General features: G+C 39.8%; 1 protein-coding gene across 1 annotated transcript in view; it reads right to left on the bottom strand.

Moving 5' to 3' along the window:
- The window catches only part of Rfx6 (regulatory factor X, 6), a gene marked incomplete at its 5' end in the record, with an annotated part of 64,890 nt that overhangs the window by 2,803 nt on the left and 35,507 nt on the right, over positions 1-26,580 (bottom strand). The window contains 12 exon segments of the mRNA XM_005389119.2: positions 23-235; positions 1,065-1,574; positions 2,837-3,043; positions 3,649-3,771; positions 5,184-5,301; positions 6,226-6,335; positions 7,597-7,741; positions 8,588-8,747; positions 13,094-13,143; positions 15,849-15,962; positions 16,074-16,151; positions 19,459-19,566. Of these exon segments, the coding sequence (XP_005389176.2) occupies positions 23-235; positions 1,065-1,574; positions 2,837-3,043; positions 3,649-3,771; positions 5,184-5,301; positions 6,226-6,335; positions 7,597-7,741; positions 8,588-8,747; positions 13,094-13,143; positions 15,849-15,962; positions 16,074-16,151; positions 19,459-19,566 (1,936 nt within the window).

Raw genomic sequence — 26,580 nt, 5'->3', positions numbered from 1 at the left:
AAGAACTACGAAAGCAATTTACCTAGTACTGGGGTCCGACATGCACCTGGAGTTGATGTGTCTGAGTAGAAGGATCCAGTCTGCTTTCTGCTGCCATCATCTAAGATGTTAAGTGGGTCATGGATGTCACTGTAGGCAGGCAGAGAACGCACACTGCTGATGACAGAGACGTGCTGGTTCACCAAGGGTCCCAGCCTGTGAGGCTCAGGGTAGCTGATGTTGCTTCCATAGTACCCTAGGATGGCAAGGGTGGAGAATATGCCATGAGAGCTAAAAAGAAAGAATATCCAGGGAGGAGAAGCTACAAGGTGATCACAAAGAGTCTGCAGATATCAAACTGTAAATGTTACATCTATCTCTAAGATTAACAGAGTTGAATTTGGGCTTATATATGGTCGTAACTTACTATGCTTTTGGTACTTTTTAGAAATGAGTTGTCATATTAATTTTGAGATGCAGACTACACAGCTGTCATATTTTTCTTATCTGAGTTAATAAGGTTTGTCTATGCAGAAAGAAAAAATCCCTGGTAGCTTCTCATTACACTATCTTTCAAGTCCTTCGGGATTTGCAGGTTCCTGTTTGTGGGAGGAGGACAGGCTCACAGAGCGCAGAGGGCCAAGGCCTCAGAGGGCAGCCCAGAGCCCGCGTTGGTGGCTCACAGAGGCTATGGCCTCTAGCTCTGGTACTACCCCGCTTCTATTGACCTAACAAGAGGCACTACCTTTGTTCCACTCTTTAAAATCTGCTTGTAGGTCTCTGAAGGGAACATTCTCCACTAAAAATATTTTTAAAGGAAAGAACACTCCTGGACCTGCTAAGGTTGGTCTGAAGTGTATGATGTGACACAAGTTTTTTGTTTGATTTTATCATGTGTGGCACTTTTAAGGGAAAATTTGTCATAAGAATTGGGAAATCTGGGAGAAATCAGCCAAATATCTAAGATGCTATGATCTTTGGAAGCCTCATGTGGATGATACTATGCTGGGCAGAGGTATAGCTCAGGGTCTGAGTTTGCCCTTTTGCCTTCTCAAAAGCCAGGAGGATTCTTTAACCTCTCATACCATTGGGTGAATTAGAAGGCAGTGTTGCTCCTTCGCAGCTGGCAGTCCCTGAGCTGCTCAGGAGGTTGAAGCTTCCCGTGTTGACAAACTGCATGCTGTGGGACTCCTGGGCATGTGGGGATGGGCCATAGCTAGAGGGCGGCCGAGAACTGTACGGAGACCCAGCACAGCTGCTGCTGAAGAAGTCTCGGGGAAGCTGCTGCTCCGTCCACACCATGTACCGGCTGTGCTCTGCACGAGGGTAAAGTCCTGAGGAAGCATGGGGCTGGGCCCTGAACACAGTCTGGTAGCTGCAGTTGGCCCCATAGAAGTCATGGGCGGCCTGCGGCAGAGCAGGATAAATGGCCTCAGGGTAGGCTGAGCAGTGAGGGGTGACTGGGAGCGCAGCACCCACACTCGGGGGCCTTTCTGCCATCGGCCCCTGGTTAATGACGCTTCCTCGGCTGGCCATAGCTGGGGAAATGGGTGGTGTCATCAAGGGACCACTGCTCTGCGAAAGCTCCATTTGACCTGAAAAAAAAAAAAATGCCTAGAGCATTCACTTATTGGCATATTAAAGTGGATGGACTCAGATCTTTAAAAGTCTTTAAAAATTTACTAACATACCTTCTGAAAAATTTGGTTCATTTCTACCCTCCAAAAATAACTGGAGAACACTGAAAATCCAGATTTGAAAGCCCCCAGAGCATGGGTTTGGACCCCAGCAGTGGTGTCACGGGTTAGTGACCGACGAGGAGGCTGGGGAGGCTCCAGACTCCCCGTGTGAGGAAGGCCAGAATCACCTGGGAACCCCGGGGTCTGGCGCTCACCCTGCTCCTCGGCCAAGACACAAGCTGGTGTGAGACAGCTTAGTCTTTAGGGTAAAAGAAAAATGCTCTGATGTCAAAGCAGCTGTGGCCCAAACAAGTCAACTCAAACATGATGGCCCACTGAGGAGCTGGAACTTGTGGACCCCACCACCTCCCTGAACCCCCCTCTTCCATTGGTGCCGCTGGGCCGCTGAAGGGCAAGGCCTTTCCAGGCTTAAGATTCTGTGTACCCCATGAGTTAATGTGCATAAGAGAACTTCAAAAGACACCAGGTGATGAACAGATGTGAAATGTTCCCTAGTAGCTCATCCATGCCACTAACTTTCATTTAGACACAAAAAGAACACTAGACCACAAGGTAAAACTAATGTAAGAGTTAATCCTAGAATGGCTGAGTCCACTTTGTAGAAGAAATCTCATCCAAATCCATAAGCAAACCTTTTCTATCTCCAAAACATATTAAAGATTTTATGTGCATCAGAAAGCTAGGTGTGATGGTGCACACCTGAGATCCCAGAACTCAGGAGGCTGAGGCAGGAGGACCGTGAGGTGGAGGCCAACTTGGGCAATAAAGCAAGATCTTGTCTCAGAAAAACAAACAATAACAATAACAGAAGAGATCATATGTACACCAAAGATAGTTTTTTCTTCCACTAAATGAAGAAGAGAACTATTCATTCATCTCATATAAATTATCAAGCATGAAAGTGTTAGACTCATGTGAATAATGGTATCATTAAAAATGGCAATTGCTGAAAAAATCACAAAAGTATTCTGAGTTTTATGGTATTTAAATCTTACAACTTTAACTGAAACGTTACAAATCTTATAAAATATTATAAATTTGTTAAAATTATTCCTCTTTGTTCTTGAATCCCTGGGGCTGGGCATTTTAAGAAAAATGAAGGAACAGGTTTGGGAAGTGCTGAACTCTAGAGGCAACTCTTCACATCCCGTGGGTACCTGTGAGCTGCATGCTATCCGCGCCCCCAGCAGGGAAGGGATGCAGAGCAGGGCCCAGACCTCCAGCCTGGCCAGAGGGCAGAGAAAGGTAGGCTGTCTCCACGTGGCTTTCGTTCTTCACCGCCTCACTGGAAATTGAGCTCCCTTTATTGCGGTTGGCCAGGAAGCAGGAACTCGGGGAGGCAGTAAAGGTGGCTTTACTTGCATCTGGAAAGATTTTTTTGAAGCAAGAAAGCTGGGATTATTCTCATATTCCTAGTTGACCAGTTGAGTAACTAATCTGGGAACTCCTAAGCAATTCTTCCTGTGACAAAGGAGATGGCAGAACTGTGATCCTGGCCATGGCAATGGGTTTACATGTCAGTGCAGGTCCTAAGGGCGCCACATACTCCACTCTGGAACAGTCTTCACAGTACAAGTTTTCCCATGTCCCATCGACAGGTCTCCTCCTCTAAGTGGCTATGAAGCTTGTTTCTAACACACACACACACACACACTATACTACATGTATTATCTTGAACTATATTTTGTGCTTTACAGTCATTTTAGTCATTTCTCCAACTGCATCTAAATTCTCAGAAATTAAGAAAATCAAGTTTGTAAAGTTCAAAGTTTCCAGTAAAGAACTCTGACTACTCTATGAATAAACTGAGGGGAAAAAAGTATTCTGCTAGCGTTAGTGTATGATGCTGGTGTCCACATATTTAGGGGAAAAGTCTAAGATTATTAGAAACTCACTTAAGCACTTGCAAATTCTTGAGTTTAAGCTTCAACAAAAAAATATTAAAAACATAATGCTTGTTTTATGTTACCTGAATTCTTCATGTACTTGTCCAGTAAGTTCTGTAGTTCTTGCTCTTTGTCATTGTTAAACTGAGTCTCCATGGCCAGGAGAATGTACTCGTCCAGAAGCATTCGGATCAGGTGAAAAGAGCCTTTCCACGGAGGGAGAGAGGAGAGAGGACTTGAAGTGGAGTGACAGTGCGGGGGCAGAGGGGGAGAAGTCAGATTATCTCTGTGACCATCTCGCCACACTTTACAAGGAGCAACTGAAATAAATACTTGTTGGACTTTAAATGACCTGCTAAGACCAACATGCTTCACGTGGGTCTCTAATCTCTGTGTGCTGCCTGCCAAGCTCTTCTGTGTACTGTCCTGCCAGCTCTCTGGCCACTAATTACATCAAAGGAAACCATGGATGAAAGTGAGACATGCTTTGTGCTTTAAGAGGGCGAACACTGGAGTATGATAAGCTCCAGCTCGGGGAGAGTGAGCTCTACTCTGCTCTACTTCTGTTTGCTTGAACTAAATAATTACGACAATGGGCAAATGGTCTGAAAAGTATTGTCAAATGTCTTTCTAGGTTGAAATAAGTAATCTCTGAGTTGAAAAGCAAAAAGCAAAAGACTAGTTTTCATGTGAAAGATGTCCTAAAAAACTTGAAACTTCTTTTCACTATTTCACAAATTTCCCAACAAAACTCTTCTTTCATAATGAAGTCAAATTTCAGTGCTATATATTCTAAGAAATTTAAAACATGAGCAAGTCTATTTCAAATAATAGACTCAGCATATTTTGTTCTACCCTCAGTACAAGTCTATTAATTTTATTCAATTCCACTGAACATTAAAGACAATTTAATTAATTGTAATCTATTTTATAACATGAAGTTTTCTTAAAATGTAACTATTAAATACAGAATTACTGCCAAGAAATTTAAGATTATAACTACAAACTACAGAAATTTTAGAAAAAGAAGTATTCAATTTTTGAAAAATATTAATTTGACCAATCTATGTTATAAGTCATACAGATCAGGAAAGATGGCTCAGAAACTTATCAGAATGAGTCTTCAAAGCTGATGTTTTGATCCTGGAGTGAAACTATATGGGTGCCAGGGAAAGATGCAAAAAATTTCTATATTACAATGAGTTATAACTTTGGAGAATATTGTCTTAATTTTGTTTGTTTATTTGTTTGACAAAGAAAATTTATCCAAGTACTAATGGACTGGGACTATGGGTGCTACTCACTAAATATGTACTGAATGGTACGAAATATGTTCTTATACTCTTCTCATTAAGGGACTATCCAACCTTATGAAAAGAATGCTCTTCCCACCAGACTGGCTTGGGTAAAATCAGACAGAAAGAAGGTTTGTTAGGATTTATCCTCACATGTGGTTTAATTCTAAACCGCAGGCTCATAGCTACTATTTTCTGCTGGCTGAATATTCAGATACAGCTGAAGAAGTGAGCATGTAATATATTTCTAAATGAACAGAAGATTGACTGGAGAAGAATGACAAAATTCACATAAGAAGATTTTTATAAAGCACATAAGATACCAAAACTTGACGCATTGTTCAAGGTGAGATTATGCATTACTCGAGCCCCAAAAAAGCTCCACTTCAGCAGAAAGTCTTGAGCCCTCTTTTTTAATGATCTTCCATTTTGTTTGCTGGTCTGAAAGGAAAAGAACAAAATGAAACTATAAAATCTGTTGTTTCATTACTACACACATCCTACACAGACCACAGGGTAGATGAACTGACAGCAGATGGTACACCATTATTTGACCAAGTAAAATGACCTATCAAAGGATGTGAATTTCAGTTTCTCTTTGTTGTCACTTTAAGGGTAACAAGTCTTTATTCCATGTACCTTTGTTTCCTAATAGAATTAAACCACAAAATGAGATAATTTACAAAATATTTGTATCTTTTAATTTTTTGTATAGAGTTTAGAGTAAAAGGTGAAGTGTAAAGGAAGGGTTACATATTTCTGTGAATAATTAACAGACTTCTTAGGTCCTGAATGATAATGTTTTTCTTCTAGAACAAAAACGTCCCCAGATATAACTAATTTCCCTGACATGGGATGGCTCACACCAGCTGGCAAGGGGTATGGTTGTTCTTACTGCCTTGTTTCATGATGATGACTGAAAGAGCTGAAGAAATCAAATGTAAAAAGCATAAAATATAAAGCTTTTAGAATTCAGAATTGCAAATGAGTAAAATTATATTTTCTGTGAACATTTACAAAATCTTGCTTTTCAGGAAAGGGCCAGATCTTTTCAGTTTCTAAGTTCATCTTTTCCTGAAGATGTTACTCAAGTGCAACTTTACTGAAAGGAACTTTACTGAAAGGAACAGTTCCTTGCTCCTCTCAGTTAAGAAATGAGAAACAAAATAAACTCCATGGCCAGTGCTTTCAAACTGTTTGCATTCCTAGTTTTGATATTGGGGCTGTCTTTGTGTGGGGCTGCAAAGTCTTTCCAAAGCATTTCTAAACGTAGCCTTGCACCTTTCCCTCAACAGGCAAGAAACAGCCACATTAGTATTTACTCTTAACCAAAACTTTACTTTCTAAACTGTGGTGAAAAAGCACCTTAATCACTCTCTGTTCCACCACAGAATCCAGCCATTCGATGAAAGCCTCCACTGTGGCATTCTTCTTAAGGAGGTCCTTCAGTTCTTGGAACACGGTTATGGAATCATCTGCCACATCCAAAAAGGGAGAGAAGAAAGCAGAATATTGCATCTACTTTGAACCAAACCGAAAATGTAGAACTATGAATTATTAACAGTTCTGTACCATAAATGGAAGAGATAGGTAGAGTACATTTAAAATGTGAAAGGAATTAATTTCACATTTGGAAAACAGCAACAAAAAGTACTTCATATTGAACTCTTCAAAATTGTAATCATAAGTGCATCGACCTTGGTATATACTGAAATATGGGCTCTCTGTCTCTCTCTCTCTCTCTATATATATATATATATATTTATACACACATGAGTAAATTAATACAGTTTACTATTCATTTTAATCAGTAGAAAGCTAGTGAATGAAGCAGACTAAGCATGCTTATTTCCTACTTTCTAAAAAAACCTTTATCGTTAGCAAATTAAATTCTGCATTGCAAGTTTGAGCCATTATCTGAGTAACCTTCTGTCATAAAATTAGAAAGGGCAGTTTGGGATTATCGTTTTTGAAGAGTTTGAGGCTCAATGCACCTTGAAAGGTAGTAGCATTCCATGTTAACAAGCAAAAAGAGAGGTTGAGAGTGGGCCACAGAGAGCAAGCAGTCCGCCGTGCGCTGTGTCCCACAGCGACGCTGTCATTGTGGGTGTTCAGAGAGAAAGGCAGGAAACTCGTGGACTCTGGTCTCCTGGGAGTCAAGCCTAGCTGTCTGGTCACGGCATGACTTGGCACCCTGTCGAGAGTCAACCCGGAGGACAGCCTCCTCCGCCAACGGTGCTGTGCTGAGACAGCACCTGGATGCGCATCACACACCACATGACGACCAGTGTGACACACATGCACATGTGTGTGCACATGATGCAAAACAGGAAAAAAGCTCACAAAACTCAGAATGATGTCAGTGATTTGTTGGTTACTTGTACTTTGGTTATTTTCAGAAAATGAGATTGTAGATTTTTTGTTTTCAGTGTTTTCTGTCTTTTCCAAGTTTTCCACAAGTACAAATGTTTTTAAATACAGAAAAAAATTTTAAAAATTAAAAATGTTTCCATAAACAGAGTATCTCAAACAGATCTGTTTTTTCTCAGCCAAGGGACATCTGGCCATGTTTGGAGACTTTTCTGCTTGTTACTACGGGGAGCCACCTCTGGTCCCAGTAGGCAGAAGGCAAGGGAAGAGGCTAGACCCCCGACCATCCCAGGCACAGGCCCTGCCTGAAGAGCTATCCGGTGCTGAAGGCGGAAAATTCATTCTTAATAAAGAAAATAGACTTACGTTCACTGTAGATATCAGATTCAGTATCTGTGCTGCCCGAAATGGTAAGAAGAGCTTGAGACCCAATACTATTCAAGTCAACTTTTTCAATATCAGACACCATAGAATTCACAACATGTTGGTCAAAAAGAGCTGGTCTGGCAATCTGCACAGAGAAAGTTAAAAAAAATGCTACCCGGTATCATTTTAAAGTGTGTATATCTAAAGGAAAGTTTTTACTTCAAGAAAAATAGTTCCTTGAGGAAAATTAAAAGGCAATGACTAAGATTCATGATCATCTCTGTTAACAGTTTGAAAATTCACTTTGGGGTTTTGAAAATGACAATCCATTTTGCCAAGGTCACAAAACAAAAATCAAAATGTTGTATTTCTTGTCTAGAGCTATTCCTAGCTAGTCTTTTTAGAAGTTAGGGACTGCAAACTTTTATAAATTAACCAATCACTTGGAGTAGTGACAACGCATTTAACAATACGTGGTATTCCTCGTCTAAGAACTGTGTTTGTCCCTCCTCCACAAGAGAGCGCAAGCGACGGCTGTCTGAAGTGTGTCGGCCTTGAGGGCTTCCCAACACCACACACCACATGTGCTCATTCCCCACAGTCTTCACTTGTACCGCAAGTTGTATTTATATGGTAAGTAAATGTTTTATGTTTTTATAGAACTAAGATTATTTTTTAGTTTTTATTTTGAAACCGTTTTAAGTAAGTATTTCCACACACCCACCATCTGGCTTCTTGTTGCCTTACATGAGCACTGTATATCAGCAAAATCAGGGAACTAACCTCCAAAAATGATTTAGCCTCCGATGCAGCTTCAGTTTCACAGCTTCCCAGGAGCAGCCTCCTTCAGTTCTGCTCCTCACTCTGAATCACACGTGTGCTGTTCCCTCCTGATTTCCTTCTACCTGTGAGAGCTCCTCACGCTGGTCCTTACCAGGAGACTTATTTTTGATTTGATTTGGCAATAAGTATTCTCAGCTTACCCACATACCTGAGCAAGATGTAAGAAAGACGTCTGTCGCTTCAGGGAGGACACAAATCTCCGCACAATGGGTATTTTCTTGTCAGTGAGGGCTTCTGGTAAGTTTTCCAAAGATGAAACAACCCACTGCTCCCAATTTTTAGCAAAATTTCTTATGTCGGCTAATAGGCTGCAAAGAAAACTACACGTTAACTGTTATGCTGCTCAAAAGCACACCGAGTAAGTGCGGTTTGCAGATACACTACTGCTCTGTGCTTCCAAGAGCACAGACATGAAGCGAGACAGGTCAGCCCAGGTCCAACCACTTATCCTCTTCATCAAAATACTCAATTTCCTCAAGCTCCAGTTTCTTCATCCTCTAAGTGAAAATAAGAACAGGATCTGGGCATAGGATTGTTGTGAGGAGTGTGGGAAATAATTCCTGAAAAGTGCCCAGATAAAAGCCTAAACGTGCAGAGAGGACTTGGTAACAGACCCTGCATTATTAATATTAACTCATGATGCAATCATTTCCTATTGAACGTATTTTTAGGAAGAGGTAAGTGGACATATGATGGTACATCAGTGAGAGATGGCACATTGGGGTAATAACATTTCATTACTTAACATTAGTTTTAGTAACACCTTCTCACAGTCCGAATATAACACTGTGAATTATCAAAAGCACACTAAGTAGACCCAACTTAGAAAGTTGCACATGTTGCCTTGGTGTGTATTATGAGAACATATCAAATTTAAAAGTCAATCTAAAGTCTTCATATCTTATCCCAAGAAGACAAACCTAAGCACAACTGGGTCACACCCACGCTGGGGAGCAGCAATGCAGCAGGAAGAGAGTGGCTGAGCAGAGTTCCAGCCCAGCTCTGCTTCCTGTGCAGAGCTGCCTCCTGGGAGATGACTGGGAGGTGAGCTCGGCTCCTCATTTGAGGGTTTGGGCTCATAATAGCTACTTTAGGATAAGATGACAGATTGTGTTTATTTTAAGTCCAATTATTTGGTGAAAAAGAAGTGGTTAAAGGGTACTGTTCTCTGCATGCTGGAAATGTATGCTAGCACTTAAAATAACGATCTGTATTTATTGATTTATATTTATTGACATGGAAATGCTCTCAGAATATAGTGTCATAGCTTGTATACTTCAGCTCCATTTTATTTTTTTTTATTTTTTAAAGAGACTAGTAAATGAGAACAAACAAACAAAAAAGAACAATAGCAGCATACCAGTATCACAGACATAAACAAACCCGAGCAAGAACATTTAAAGTGATACAGGGTCTCAAGACAAAATAATATGAATTAACAGTGGTTGTTACATTATATATTGCTATCCTCAACTACGTTGCTCAGACTACCAGATGTAAGAATGAAAAATTGCCCAAACCATTAAAGAGAATAAGAAAATAATTCTTCGATAAAACATTAGAGGTAATACAGAATTTCACTAGACAAGGCACTAGGAATTCACCACGGTAATTCAACTGCATATTGTTACCTTCAAATCAATTGCTCAGATTACCAGATAGAAGCATGCAAAATTGATCAGAACATAAAAAAAAATTATTTGTTATTTTTTTTATTTTAAAAATAAAAGGAAAACATTAACAGACAGCATTGTTAATTTCCTACCACTTTGTTCATAACTCTGTATTGTTTGTACTGCTCTTTTGCTATTTTGTACAACATGAAAAATTTTAAGCATTAATTGTTCCTTCAATATACCATCACACATCAGCACATCACACGGTTATCACACCTATTTATACATATATTTATATTTTGCCTTCCTTCTTTTTCTTCTTTCCCTTGTCCCAGTTGTTCCTTTCTTTGAGCAATTTCTTTCCCTTTCCTTTCATCTACTGTATATTTTGAGTTTTACCTAGTCTTTCAGGTTCCTACACCAAGGAGATAATATGATGTTTACACATGTGGGTCCGATTTATTTCACTTATGAGTATGGTCTCTAGTTGCATCCATTTATCTACAAAAGCCTCAAGTTTATCTTTTCAATAGCTGAGTAACACTCCATTGTATAAAAATACTACATCTTTTTTACCCATTCCTCAGTTGATGGGCATTTGGGTTGTTTCCAAGATTTAGCTATAACAAATTGTGCTGCTATAAACATGGGTGCACATATATTACTATGGTAGGATGTTTTTAATTCTTCTGGGAAAATACCCAGAAGGGGAATAGCTGGGTGAAATGGGACTTCCAATCTTAGTTTTGTGAGGAATCTCTAAACTGATTTCCACAGTGGTTTCACCAATCTACACTCCCACCAGCAGTGGAGTAGGGTTCCTTTCTCCCCACAGCCTCTCTAGCATTTGTTATTGGTTGATTTCTTGGTGATAACCATTCTTTCTGGGATGAGATGGAATCTCAGTGTTGTTTTAATTTGCACTTCTTGAAAGACTAATGACATTGAACATTTTTCATGTATTTATTCACCATTTGTGTATCTTCATCTGAGAAGTGCATATTCATCTCGGATGCCTATTTTTGGATTGAGTCTTTGCATTTGAGGGGCCTGATTTTTTTAAATTCTTTGTATGTCCTAGATAGAAGTCTTTTGTCTGAGGGGCAGTTGGCTAAAACTTTTTCCCAACTCGTAGGTTTTCTTTTTACTCTATTGGTGACTTCTTTAGATGTGCAAAAGCTTTTCAGTGAGATGAGATCCCAGTTGTTGATTCTTTGAAGTATTCCCCATGCAGTTTGGTTTTTGTTCATGAACTGTCTGCGTTGACCCCAATGTCGTCAAGATTTTTACCTAATTCTCTTCCAGTAGATTTAGTATTTCTATTTTAATATTCAGATTTTTGATCCATTTTGACTTCAATTTAGTGCATGGTGATAGACATGGGTCTAGTTTTAGTCTTCAGCATGTAGAAAGCCAGTTTTTCCAGCACCATTTATTAAAGAAGCTATCTTCCTTCCAGTGAACATGTTTGGCCCCTTTGTCAAAGATAAGGTGGCTAAGTGTATTTGTAACTATGTCTGCATCCTCTAATCTGTTCCATTGATCTTCAGGTTGGGTTTTTTGCCAGTACCATGCTGATTTTATCACAGTAGCTTTGTAATATAATTTTAAGTCAGGAATTGTGATGCCTCCTGCCTTTCCTTTGTTTCCCAGGATTGCTTTTGCCATTCGAGGCCTCTGCTGGTTCCAGACGAACTTTAGGAGTGTTTTCTCTAGATCTGTGAGGTGTACTAAGGGCATTTTTTTGGGATTGCATTGAATGTGTACAGTAATTTGGGGAGTGTGGCCATTTTCACAGTGTTGGTTCTTCTTATCCATGATGCACCTCCATTTTAAAACATGTATATTTGCAGATATTCCTAGAAAAAAACTCTGATGCTGTAACCCAAGATGCTAAGAATGTGCTGAGACTGAAAGGCTTTTTAAAATGCACTCATGTATGTCTTTTTGTTCTCCTGTTGGGCTTTTTGCTCGCGTCAATTTAAGACTACAATCTTACCTTGTGTTCAATACTCATCAGCTGTTCAAACGAGTTTTATTAGTTATGTGCCATCGCTAACTCAGTACAAACATTTTCCTATGACACAGTGTAGCTGGTGCAGAGTACAGATTAAACGTTGACAATGAAAAGAAACACTGCAAAGCTCAGTGCACACGCCAAGAATGCCAGCATTCTGCGAGGCTGAGACCAGAGGATCACAAGCTGAGGTCGCACCTGTGCAATTCAGTGACTCAGAATGACACTGTCTCAAAAGTAGGGGACACTGGGGATGCAGCCCAGTGCCAAGGCAGGGTTCAATCCCCAGTAGCACAAAAAAGACACTATTATCCAGACTATTAGCAAGGATACGCACACAAATTCAAAAATCTGGAGGGAAAGATAAGTCCAAAACAACATCTGTTTTATCAGTCAACATTACTGATTGAACACCAACCACAACTACATGGGAGGGATTCCTGTCCTCCCACACTAAAGTAACCTTCATTATTTCATGAGACTTTGCTTTCAAGGGAAAATCTGGCTCTTTTTCAAGTTCCTGCTGATTTTACCTTGGAAGGGGCTGCATGGAAAATCTTCAGGTATCATTTCAATCAACTCTTTAAAAGTGATTTGTTAAAAGAAGACAGTAATTTCATTAGTTTATTTCCTGATTTTACAACTAAGGTTAAAGTTAATAGCAAAAATGTAAGTTTCCTTATAGCTTTAATTAATTACTGTGGTATTTTCCATGAAGTATCTTCACTTGTCTTCCTCCAGCTAGTTTTCCTTGAAAAACATTTTCAGTACCTTGAAGGTCGGTAAATACTGATTTTTAATTTCATTAGCTGTTAAACTTAAAGGGATTTCAAATTTCTAACCCATTCATTTTGTGTTAAGGTTCAATGCAAGAAGTGGAGCACATCTTCAGCTGTCAAGAAGTAAAGAAATATTCTTCTTGATAAGTGAATGCTGAATTTCTGCCTAATGCATTCCTTGAATATAAAGCACAAGGTGAAACCCCATGCTATGCAAGTATCATCTCATTAATGAAACGTACCTTTCAGGCATTTCTTGCATTGTTGCGGGGATGAGTACCTCTGTGAGAACCTTAATAACAGCAAAAGATAGTTAACATAAATCTTTGCCAAGTACTTCACAGACGGACACATTATTTGCTCATTACTTTTTCTTCTCAGCTTCCTGGAGAACTACTACCTCCTGAATGAAAATCACAGTTTTATCCCTAAATGTGTGCGTGTGTGAGCAGGGTATGATTGTGTGTGAGTGAAACTTCAGACAGTGCTATGAGTCCCCACAGTGTCAGTGTGGTGAGCACCTGCACTTTCACGTACACACAGCTGGTCACTCCACAAGTAGGATGAAGGTCTAGCCACTAAGTATACCGGGTTCTCTGTGCTTTCCTTGGCACACTGTGAGGAAGAAAAACTAGGTCCATTTAAAGATACCTAAATTCATGAGTAGGGTGTGGTGGCACATGCATGTAATCTCAGCACTTGGGAGGCTGAGGCAGGAGGACTGCCATGAGTTTGAGGCCAGCCTGGGCTACATAGTAAGTTCAAGACCAGCATGGACTACACAGACAGACCCTGTCTCAAAAAACAAACTTTTTGTTTTTTTAACCAAACTTTTTGGTTTTTTTAACCAAAGATACTTAAACTCAGGATTTTGTATCAGACTAAAAAACAACAACAAAAAAATGGATCATTTGAGCTTCTAGGGTACTTCTTAGAGGAGTAAAGACAGTGCAGAGAGCTTTGTTGTTCTGGTGACAGATGTGTGGCCATGTGCCCAGGTCTTTTTTGCATTTTTTCTTTTTATTAGTACACATTTGCAGTACATAATGCCTGTATCACCGTGGGAAGCTGGCTTATGTATATAACACATCTTTGTTCTTTTTTTTTGGCCCTTTCTCCTCCCTTCTGCCTGTACTTGGGTCTTCTTCCTTTTTGTAAAAGATCTGTCTCCCTGTTTCCTGTTGTCTATGTTGAGCTCTTTAATCTACTTACACTTTGGGACTCTCACATAAGAGAAGCCATGTGATATTCACGCATCTGTGTCTGATTCATTTCACTTAACATGGTGGTCTTAAGGTACATCCATTTTCCTATAAATGATTCAGGTTTATCCTTTTTATGGCAGAGTAGTACTGCACTGTGTATAAATACCACATTTTTTATCCATTCATCTGTTGATGGACATAGAGGCTGCTTCCAAGGTTTAGGTATAATGAGTTGTGTTGCTGTAAACATGGGTGTGCATCACTGCAGGATGATGTCTTAGGAGAGAGCTCCATGCCCCTGACCATGGTTGCCTCCTCAAGCATTAAGCAACCAGGGCAAAGGGAACCTTTTCTTTCTAAATAATAGCATTCATTTTTTTTTTTACTGGTCATATCACTTTTATTTACATTTTATCTGTTACATTGTTTATTCAGTATAGAAAAAATATGAATACATTCATAGTATTCTTTTAATTTGGTAATTCCATGTTGTCAGATATTGACTGCTTCTACATTGGGTGTTCTACCCAATCAAAAAAGGGAGAACGGATCTCACAAACAGTTCTTGTTGCATTGTTTTACTAATGTAATAGTAATACCATATTTGATCTATATTTTTAAAAACATTTCCCTAGGTCAGAAAACAGTAGTTTAATCTTGAGTCTTTTTACAATTAGGTTGTTTAAAAAACAATAATAATGGCATATATATTCACTCCAGAAAAAACAGACTATCCTTTCTCTCACTTATCCTTTTCCAACTTGAGCTACAAGAAGCAAGTGCCCCACACCAATTCCTTCATTCTCTTGCCTATGATGACGGAGAACCAAACAGAGAAAAAACTATGAACCCCTCACTATGACTCAGGCCAGTGTGTCCACTCTTGGTCTAACAGCTGCTCCTAGAGGAGCCAGCGAGGTCCTGCTTTACTTTTCTGCAAGGTTAAGAATCCGACAGAACTAGCTCCGCGGGCTTGGGTTTTGCTTGTGAATTCATCTTATTCCTTAAAAGGAATGCTTCTATTTTCACGTATGACAATTTGGCAGGTAGAACCAGTGAGGGCTGCTGGGAATGGAACCTAGGAATGCTCTACCACTGAGCTGCATCCATGGCCTTTTTAAAAATTATTTTTTGAGTTCTTACTAACTAACCCCAGGTGGCCTTAAATTTGCAATCTTCCTGCCTTAGCCTCCTGAGTAGCTGAGATTACCAGGTAAACTCTTTAAAATGCCCGGATTGCAATATAATTTTGTTCTTCCACTGAGACCTTGCTGCTGCTCAAACAGGGCCCAGACGGTCCCTTGCCAGTGAGTGTTCAGTAGAAAGCCAAGCACCTCGTCTCTATTCAGGAAGTCTTCAGGATCTGCATGAACATATGTGGGGACTCTCACTTGGTTTAAGAACTGTACACTAATGTGTTAAAGCTAGGGGTTTGCAAGCTATTAATCCTGTGAAGGTGCCTCATGTCCGCTTTCCTTTAAAATGCAGATACTGTGAAACAGTCATTCTGCCATTTTAATCTGAAAACACCTTAGGTAATAAAATTAACTGAGTTTTCACACATTAACAATCATGTCACCTTTACACTTATAGCTGTAAATGAAAGTTGAGTTCTACTTGACAAATATTTCATTTAAAATATATACATTCTTAAACATGCACTAAGTTGTTCTGTTATCCTAAAAAACAGCACATCTACAGCTAGGAATAGCAGGTTTATTATTTCAGGAATTTAAGTAGGATGTTATTTAGAGAAACAGACCTATCGTGGTGAAGACCCCCGGGGGCTTACCTTATAGAGGATGGAGTCACAGACACAGAAAATGTCAATGATCACAGGATTTTCCAGCAGGGGAAGAAGATGGTCAGGCATTCCTTGCCAAAAGTGTAGTAAGAAATGCTGGATCTGGGTGCAAGGCAGAGAGTACACATGGTAAGACTCCTGCCAGTGTGAGCTTTAGTCATGGACAGGACCACATGTGCAACAAGGTCAGGACGCTGCCCGCTGTCTCCTTACCTCCTCAAAGTTCCCATTGATTGCATTGTCCAGGATACACTGGCAGTGAGTTTTGTACATCATTATGAGGGTGTCGACCTAGTTCAAGGAAGAAAAGGCTTAGCCAAAGGATCCTTTACATCGGTTCATTTAGCCACACAATGTGTAAACTCTTGTTGCATCCCAGTCACTATGTTCAGTGCTGAGGATCAAAACAGTAAAGCCCTATTTCAAGGAGCTGACTGATTTGTGAGTGCATAAAGTTGAGTAAACTGGGGATTACCACATGATCTGTCACAGCAATGGGAAAGGCAGCTGCAGGAGCAGTGCCACAGCCACATCCCAGTTTTCTACCTAACAAGAAACCTGGAGGTGGGAAGCCACCTGCCCAGCCCGAAGGTAGCTTGCAGTTGTGCTGCTCCTTGGACTCTGCGTTGGGAGTCAGCTCACCCATGGCTGGCTTCTCTGTGCCCCAACCAGATGAGCTCTGGACAAGTGGCAACAGCACACTGCTCTCACAACCGTAAGAAAACCAACAGATACTACACATCATCAGATGCAGCAATGATGTCACAGGTGTATTTATAGAAAAAGCTTCAAACAGTAAGTCCTTATTATCAACAGTCTCTATTTCCAGGTTCCATAATTATTTTGATTGCTTTATTTAGAGAGTTTTGAACAGTTGGGGGCATAGTTCAATGGTACAGCACTTGCCTAACACAATCGAGGCCCTGGGGTTGATGCCCAGTACTGTCAAAAAGAAAAAAAAATAATAATTGTGAAAAAAACATTTTTGTACATATTCTAAAATTTACAATGAATTAGAGGCAGACAACATGCTAACAACTTCATAATATTCAAACTAAAATCCTTATTTTATATGCTATCTCTTACTGGCTCTGATCTCTATGGAAAGGAGCATAGCTCAGACATTGCCCATGAGATTGCTTTAAGATTCCTGGATGTGAATCCTAGTGCTAAGGTTCTGTCTACCGGCTACATGGCAGTGGGAAAGCTACCTAACGTTTATAAAGTGCTTTAATTTTCTCATCTGTGAAACTGATGCATCAGTAACACACAATGAGCTTGAAATGAACGAACACTTGTAAAGTTGCTGGAATAATCCACAGTACATAACAAGAACTTGATGGATGTCATCGTTTTGATGCCAAAGCACCTGGGGTAGTGCTGGGGGATGGGCTGTCCGATCCTAATGCTGTTCTCTGCCCACTTATTCCTGCATCCCTGGGACAGCACACATTTCTGTGGTCTCCTCACAGCTGAATAATGATGACACACAAACTACCAACCCATGTCCACAAAGGTGTGCCACCCTTAGGACACCTTTAGCAGGATATACTCCAATCGATGCAAACAAGACTTGCTGTGTTTTAGGCAATACTACAGTATGTTAGATGGATCACCACGACATCCTTTTTACATAAGATTAAGGACAACAGAATGATGCAAGAGAAGTCATACCATTGTCCACAATTAACCCTAAAATAAGCTGTAAAACCTACTAAAGGGAAAGCAAGCTCCTATCTTCACAAGATTCCTCTTTGTGTCAAAATGTACTTACTGCTTTATATACAAATCACAGAATGTTCCCTCTTTGTTATCACTTCATGTGTCAAGCACTTTCCCAGTTTTAGGACAATGAATTTTAACTGTAGTGTGCTTGTGCTGCTTACAAACATAGTTCTCCCTGAGAACAGAGCTCACTGTGGGAGGCGGAAGTCGCTCGGCGGCACTGAGCATCAGCAAGGATGAGCGGCAGCTGCCTTGAGGACAGCGCGAAGAGCGCTGGCGGAGGCCAGAGCTGCAGGCAACGCTTTCTCCCTAAGGGTACAGGCGCTTCTGGTCCTTGGCTTCGCCCACGTTCTTTCTAGTAACTGACAAGCTGAACCTGGCTACGTGCTGGGAAGGCCAAAGGGCTCAGTGGTCTTGAAAGGACAGGAGCACTGCCACGCCTGGTGTTCACGGGAAATTTCACTGGGAATGAACTTAGAAGGCGGGGTCCCGTAAGCACCCTCGTCCCCGCGTGAGAAAGGATCTGCCTGGCCTTCAAGTTGACAGCTAAGGAATTCCTCGGAGACCAGCAGAGAAAATTAAACTATCAAAGCGTGCTCCTCACTCCTGCCTCTCTGTTTCTGTCTGTCTCTGTCTCACACTCTCTCTCCCCTCCCTACTTACAGTAAATATTCTTGTGATGTGCTTCATGTAAGCAGTGCTCTCCACAAAGGAGGCCCAGCACCACCCTCCCTCAGAGAACAGGAGTCCCTCCAAGTGCCCCCGTTACCATTCACTGGTGAGTTTTAATCACGATGTCACCCTATCACACACTACACTTATAAGGTCAAGAACATGTGGTGACCTTGATGCGGCAGGGAGGAGACTGGGAGGAAGCAGACACCCCTCAGGGACTCCCTTGGGGTCAGCATCTGAGAGCTGTCTCCTGGGCTTTCATTACTCTCACTTGGCAATGTCTGCCCTCAAAGGAACCCTGTGAATTACTCTAGTTCTGCACTTATGTATCAATAGCTTTGAAAAAAATCAATATGCCCTTTTTATTTCCTATAAAAAGCCTACCGCTAAAATAATGCAACTAGACATTAATCATATTCCTCTATTTCCACAGCTGAAAAATATGAACTGACTCAATACACTATAAAAGGTGTTTTCCTCAAATACAAATAAAAACGGTATTTAGTTGAAAGAAATATGTGGACATCATTATGCTCTGATTTAATAATGGTTCCTGTCATTAAACAGCCAAAAGGCTCCCAACAAATGACTCTGGAAGCACAGAAATAAAACAGGGCTAAGATGCAGACTCTCTTATTAAGCACTGAAAAGTCGTACTGAAGGTCATTTATAAACTGAATCCACTGAAAATATTACTTCCTCAGGTTTTCAAAGAATTACAAACATGAAGAGCACAGAATTTTAGAATTTGCAGGAGGCTCTGTGTAGCCTGCATTCTCTAGGCATCTCCTCCTCAAGGCTAGGGGCAAATTCTGTCCTCGGCAAATGCTTGATGACTGCTCACTACAGAAAAACGGAGCTAATGGGTAACAGGAGGTCCACAAGGGAAAAACCTGCATGTGGTACCCACACACTGTAACACTGTCTTCCTCAACACAGCGTTTTCAGTAAAAATATCTTTAGCTTGTTCAGCTTTATTTTACCACCTTCTGATTACATACTATCATAAGATGGTAAATAATTAATTGGAAAGTGCTAATCAATGTTAGTTAGCATTTATCTCTCCCATAAATCAGTCAATTCTGTTTGATTATGCAAATTTCTGACTGCTTCCTGCAAGTACCATGAGATTCCCAAGAAGCTGAGATATGGAACCAACATATCAGAAAATCAATGCAGAAGTGTCTTTAACCGGTACCTTGTCCTTAGAAACACATCCTTGGTACACAAGGTGCTGAGCGCTGGGGAATTCTGGAAGAAGAGTTCCCGTTTTTGAGCTAAGAGAATATTTACGTGTGAAACCACCCTATAATTCAGAAAAAATAAAAAGAAGTAAGTCACTATCAACCATATGTACCCAAAAATACAACTATAATAAGATAGAAACCCAAAACATTCCACTCTTCATCTCCTTATGAGCCATGACAAATCAGGAGTTCCAGATAATATGTTAAACTACATTACTGTGTACGGTAGACACTTCTGCCAAATTGTTTCTAAAACTTAAATAGTTTCATACTCAGAACACTTTTTCTATCACTGTGAACTTTGGTTTTGGACATCTGTCAGTTTCACAACTTTCAGAGATTTAAGTTCACACTTTTAAGTAACATGAATTTTGGAAGATCTACTTTGGAATTATTAAAAATTTTTACATTACAGTATAAGAGGGTTAAGAATTGACAAATCCAATTATCTGTCTTTCATTTTGCTCTTTATTTATATTTTGGGTTTCTCATACAAGAGAAGCCGTGTGATAAAAATAAATAACAGAAAAGAGAGCGATAACTTTTTTTTTGCAAAAGGGAAGGGAACCAAGAAAAAGAGGGAGGGAGAGGAAGTGAACAACACCTAAGATGTGTTACACACACACCAGCTCCACACAAGGAACGTGAACATTACATGCTGCAAACATGGACTCATAAAGATAATGATTTTTTAAATAACAAAAAGAATTGCCAAATCCAATCTCTTTACTTACAGAGAGGTAAATGAGATGATGAGAATTACTCAGTCTTAGAGGAATGAAATAATTACTGATAGAAATGCGATTGGTATCTAAATATTTGATTTCCAAACTAATGATCCAGGGAATATTTACATGTCAATATTCCCTCCTCTAAATGTAGATATTTGTGGTTCTTCCACATTTCTCAGAAAAAGCACATCTCTAGCACATCTTCCAATATTTTCAGAATACTGGAAAGTTACGACTCTCTAATGCTGCAGTGCTGACACAGCAGGAGTAAAAGCAAGTCCACGACAGAACCAGGGCCACAGCAGACTGCTCCACAGAGAAAACCAACAAGCTGGGCTCTATCAGAAGTTCGGGCAAAGAATACAGCTGTGACTATGGTGACAGAAATAAAACGTTACTGACCAGAGTGAAAGTTTGTTCTTTCCCCCACGCTCCTCACACTTAGTGCTGAACTTTTTGTGTTTCCTTGCTTATCTCTGCCACATTAAACATGTTAAGTGGACACAGGATTTACTGCAGAGGCAGCAGGCTGGGTTCCACCCCGTCTTCTCGTTCTCACCCTGTGCACACTTTGCAGACTCATCGTGGGAGAGCAAAGGGAGTAGGAAGGCTTCATGGTGCTCAGACACTGGGTGCTTTAAAAGCTCTGGTTTCTTTTTTTTTTTTTGGTTTTGGTTTTTTCTGGAACCGGGACTCAAACTCATGACCTTGTGCTTACCAGGCAGGTGCTGTGCCACTGAGCTAAATCCCTAGCCTAAAAGCTCTGGTTTCTGATTGACTGATTTCATACAAGCTTTTAAAATTTTACATTAAAAACAGTATAAATCCAGTTTTTCCAAATTAGGTTATAATTCTTAAACTCAACTTCTATTTTTGAGGGCAAAGTTATTTTGATTAAATGATTTTTAAGTTAATAAAGATGTATTACATACGTATAAACTGGTATAAGAGCATAGTGAGTCCTAACCCACTCTAATATATCTTAATAATTAAAATGAGTGAGAACTCTTTATCCAGCAAAACTGCCATTTAATATCAAAGGAGAACATCCTCTTTAAAGACTGAATAGCATTCCATCACACACACACACACACACACACACACACACACACACACACGGTTTCTTTGTCCACTCATTTATTAGTGGACATCTGGGCTGTATAGATTATTTCTAGTAGTTCTTCAGTGAATATGAGAGTACAGATATTATTATGCAATAATTCTGCCATTTCCATTACATAGATGACATGAGAAGACATTATACTAAATGAAATAAGCTATGCACAGAAATATAACAATATGATTTCACTTATAGGTGGAATTTTTCAAAAGAAAAAAACAGGTGAGATAAAATAACACTATGAATTCCAGAGATTAGGAGAGGGGGAAATGAGAAGATGTAAGTCAAAGGTTATAAAATTAGAAATGCAGGCTGAGCAAATCAAAAGATCTCACAGTACAAAGGTTACAGATGATGTACGTGGAATTCTGGCTAAAGAAGTAGACGACAGCCACTCTTGCCACAGGGGAATCGGGTGGCCATGTGAGGTGATGGGCATGTGCATTTGTTCCAGAGTAAGAACCATTTTACTATGTAGTAGGTGCATCTTATAGCATCATGCTGTGTACCTTAGCTGTACACAATCATACGACTTTTTAAAAGGTGAGAGAACAATTAAGATACTGTCAGATAGGAATCGCGGCTTTGCCTCCCTGACCAGCGTGCAAGGCAGGCGAAACCTCGGGCACCCTCTGGGGCCTCCGTGGCTACCTGCCACATCCATACTGTGTCTTCGGGGGCTGGGTGGAATGCAAGACACCTTTAAGAACCCTGGTGAGCCACTCTGGTAACTCCCCCACTAGGGTGTGAGGCACGTGGAGTCCTGGACAACTTCTGGGGCCTTGGTGGTCACTGCCAGAACAACTCGCACCCCCTCTGGGAGCTCAGCTGAAACCTGGACAGAGTCAGTGGCCTTGGGGAGTTCACCCTCACCCCTCCCCTTCCGGTGTGGGAAGCAGGCTCTGTCCTGGGCAATATCTGAAGCCATGGTGAACATAACCTGCAACGCCCCCATTCTTGTGGAAGCTGCGCCAAACCCCAGACAGTCTCAGGAATGCTGGCGAGCCTCCCCCGCCCTTCCCACACACTCCTGGGAGCCAACAGAATGCAAGAAAGGTCGGGAGCATCGAGGACCCCACCTTGCCACCACTCACCAGCACAGGAGCTACACTGAGTACTCGGGATCTTCAGACTCTCGCCCTGCCACTCACACCCAATCAAGAGAGTGAGGCTACACTCCAGGGAGCCTCTGACAAAGAGGAGCAAAATGCAATCCCAGACCTCCACACCACCCAAAACAAATCCAGGAGGCATCAACATAGAAGAGCCTGGAAGCCATACGCCTGAAATTTCTGAAATGATAGCAACTGAAGTAAAGAAACAACTCCATCAGGCCATAGAAAATATCAGATCACAAATAATGTCTCAGGTGAAAAAAGAAATGACAACAATAAGGAAAGAAATGTTCAACATATCCAAAGATGACATTAACAAGAAAATAGAAGAGCACAGACAACTCATGGAAACTGTCAGTGAACAATATAGAAAAGAACTGGAAGGTAGGAAACAGATGCAAACAGATATCCAGGAACTTCAAAATGCCATTGAAAGCTTGCAAAACCACCTGAACGAAGCTGAAGATGGACTTTCAGACCTTGACGACAGCACTGCCACTAATGAATGTGAAAGGACAGATCTCCTAAAAACAAGAAACCAGGAAATAACAATTCAACAACTGCAAGACAAAGCAAAGAAAAACAAAGTCAGATTAACAGATATTAATGAAACAGCAGGTGTCAACACAGATGACATAAAAAGACTATTTGCAGAAATAATAGCAGAAATTTCCTAGGCATGGAAAAAGAGTCGGACATCCAGATAAGTGAAGCATAGAGAACTCCAGTTAATCCTAACCAAAGTAAATCTACACCCAGACATATAGTCATCAAGATCCCAGAAACTCAACAAAAGATCAGAATATTAAAAGCTATTAGAGAAAAGAAACAGATCACCTATAAAGGAAAGCCTGTCAGAATCATGGCAGACTTTTCAACATAAACCATCAAGGCAAGAAGAGCTTGGAGTGAAGTATTTCAGGTACTGAAAGAAAACAACTTCCAACTCAGATTGATGTACCCTGCAAAGCTATCCTTCAAATTTAATGGAAAAATAAAATATTTTCATGATAAAGAACAACTGAAGAAATTCATTAGCACCAAACCAATCCTACACAGAGTACTAAAAGATATTCTAGAAAGAGATAAAACAGACTGCAACTTCAAGAACAACAACAGAAAGGAACCACCAAACAGAACCAGCAATTAAACAGGGGGAAAAAGGAGGATCCAGCAGCAGGAAAATAGCATGACAAAGATAAGCCAGTACATGTCAGTTATAACCATCAATGTAAGTGATCTCAATGCTCCCACCAAAAGAAGCAGACCAGCACAGTGGATCAGGAAACAAAATCCAACTATATGCTGTATATAAGAAACACGTTTAACTCAAAAGGAAATTCAAAGATTGAAAATTAAAGGATGGAAAACAATACTCCATGTGACAGGAACCCATAAAAAAGCAGGTGTAGCTATTCTGTTTGCAGACAACATGAACTTAAAACCAAGAACAATCAAAAGAGATAAAGAAGGTCACTACATACTTGTGAGGGGGAAGCTTCATGAGGAAGAGATAACAATTGTAAACATCTATGCACCAAATATAGGAGCACCCACCTATATAAGACAAATTCTAACAGACATGAAAAATGAAATAAGTAGCAACACAATCATAACAAGGGACTTTAACACACCATTGTCACAAAGAGATAGATCCAATAGACAAAAAATTGGGAAAGAAATAACAGAACTTAACCAAACACGTGAACATATATGGACTTAGTAGACCTTTACAGAGTGTTCCAACCCACCAGCATCAGAATACACATTCTTCTCAGCTGTACATGGGACGTTCTCTAAAATAGACCATATACTAGTACATAGAACATGTTCAAGTAAATGCAAAGGAATTGAAGTTATCCCATGTATGCTATCAGACCATAGTCCAATGAAATTGGAAATTAATGACAAAAGAAAACACAAAAACCCCATAAGCAGTTGGAAATTAAATAACATCCTCCTGAACAACCAATGGGTCACAGAGGAAAATAAAGTAGAGATTAAACACTATTTATGATCAAACGAAAATGGAGATACAACCTACAGAAGTCTGTGGGATGCAATGAAAGCAGTCCTCAGAGGGAAATTTATAGCGGTGAACTCCCACTTCAGGAAAACAGAACAAGCACAAATAAACAATCTTATGCTGCACCTCAAGCTCCTAAAAAAAGAACAGCAAGTCAAACCCAGAGCCCAAAGAAGGCAGGAAATTATAAAGCTCAGAGAAGAAATTAATGCAATAGAGACAAAAAAAATACAAAGAATTAATGAATCAAAGAGTTGCTTCTTTGAAAGAATAAATAAAATAGATAAACACTAAGAAAAAACTGAAATACTCGCAATAAGGATTGAAAGGGGTGAAATCCCTACAGATCCTGAAGAAATTCAGAAGATCATTAATAACTACTTTGAAGATCTTTACTCTCATACGATGGAAAACACAGAGGAAATGGACAGATTTCTAGATATGTATGAATTACCAAAGCAGAATAAAGAAGATATAAAAATCTTGAATAACTCAATATCAGCCAGTAAAATTGAGAATGTAGTTAAAAACTTGCCAATGAAGGAAAGCCCGGGTCCTGATGGATTCACAGCTGAATTCTACAAGCAATTTAGGGAAGATTTAATACCAATTCTTCTCAAACTCTTTAAAGAAATTAAAAGGGAAGGAATTCTCCCCAACTCATTCCTGGAGACAAGTATTACCCTGATACCAAAACCACAGAAAGACCCAACCAAGAAAGGGAACTACAGACCAATCTCCCTAATGAATATAGATGCAAAAATTCTCAATAAAATACTAGCAAACAGAATACAACAAATCATCAAGAAGATTATACACCACAACCAAGTGGGATTCATATCAGGAATGCAGGGATGGTTCAGTATATGCAAATCAATCAATGTAATACACCATGTCAACAGACCAAGGGCAAAAATCACATGATCATCTTCATCAATGCAGAAAAAGCCTTCGATACAGTCCAACACTAATTCATGATGAAAACCCTAGAGAAAATAGGAATAGATGACCTTTACCTCAAGCTGATCAAAGCCATCTATAATAAACCAATAGGTAACATCATACTAAATGGTCAAAAATTGAAAGCTTTTACTTTAAAATCAGGAACAAGACAAGGATGTGCACTGTCACCACTCCTATTCCATATAGTTCTGGAAATATTAGCTAGAGCAATTAGACAAGAGAGAGAAATAAAAGGAATATGGGTAGGAAAGGAAGAAGTGAAATTATCATTATTCATAGATGACATACTACTCTACATAGAAGACCCCAAAAACTCCACCAAAAGACCTGTGGATTTAATAACCAAATTCAACAGTGTAGCTGGGTACAAAGTTAACACTCAAAAATCAATAGCATTTCTGTACACAAGTAACGAACAGATGGAGAGAGAAATTAGAGAAACCACACCTTTCACAATAGCATTTAAAAAGCTGAAATACTTAGGAATCAACCTAACAAAAGAAGTAAAAGATCTTTACAGTGAAAATTATAGTGCTCTGAAAAAAGAGATCAAAAAAGATATCAGAAAATGGAAAAATATTCCTTGCTCATGGATAGAAAGAACCAACACTGTGAAAATAGCCACACTCCCAAAATTGTTGTACAGATTCAATGCAATCCAAATTAAAATGCCATTAGTATACCTCACAGATCTGGAGAAAACATTCCTAAAGTTCCTCTGGAACCAGAAGAGGCCTAGAATAGCAAAAGCAATCTTGAGAAACAAAGGAAAGGCAGGAGGCATCACAATTCCTGACTTAAAATTATATTACAAAGCTACTGTGATAAAATCAACATGGTACTGGCAAAAAAACAGACCTGAAGTTCAGTGGAAAGATTAGAAGATACAGATACAACTACAAACACACTCAGTCACCTTATCTTTGGCAAAGGGGCCAAGCATGTTCACTGGAAGAAAAATAGCCTCTTTAATAAATGATGCTGGAAAAACTGGCTTTCCACATGCTGAAGACTAAAACTAGGTCCATGTCTTTCACCATGCATGAAATTAAAGTCAAAATGGATCAAAGATCTAAATATTAAAACAGAAACACTAAATTTATTGGAAGAGAAAGTAG

Source organism: Chinchilla lanigera, unplaced genomic scaffold (genome assembly GCF_000276665.1).
Source record: "Chinchilla lanigera isolate Chin_1 unplaced genomic scaffold, ChiLan1.0 scaffold00035, whole genome shotgun sequence".
In the NCBI taxonomy this organism is placed as follows: Eukaryota; Metazoa; Chordata; class Mammalia; order Rodentia; family Chinchillidae; genus Chinchilla; species Chinchilla lanigera.
The sequence above is the reverse complement of the archived record's forward strand: the minus strand, read 5'-3'. Positions and strand labels throughout refer to the sequence as shown.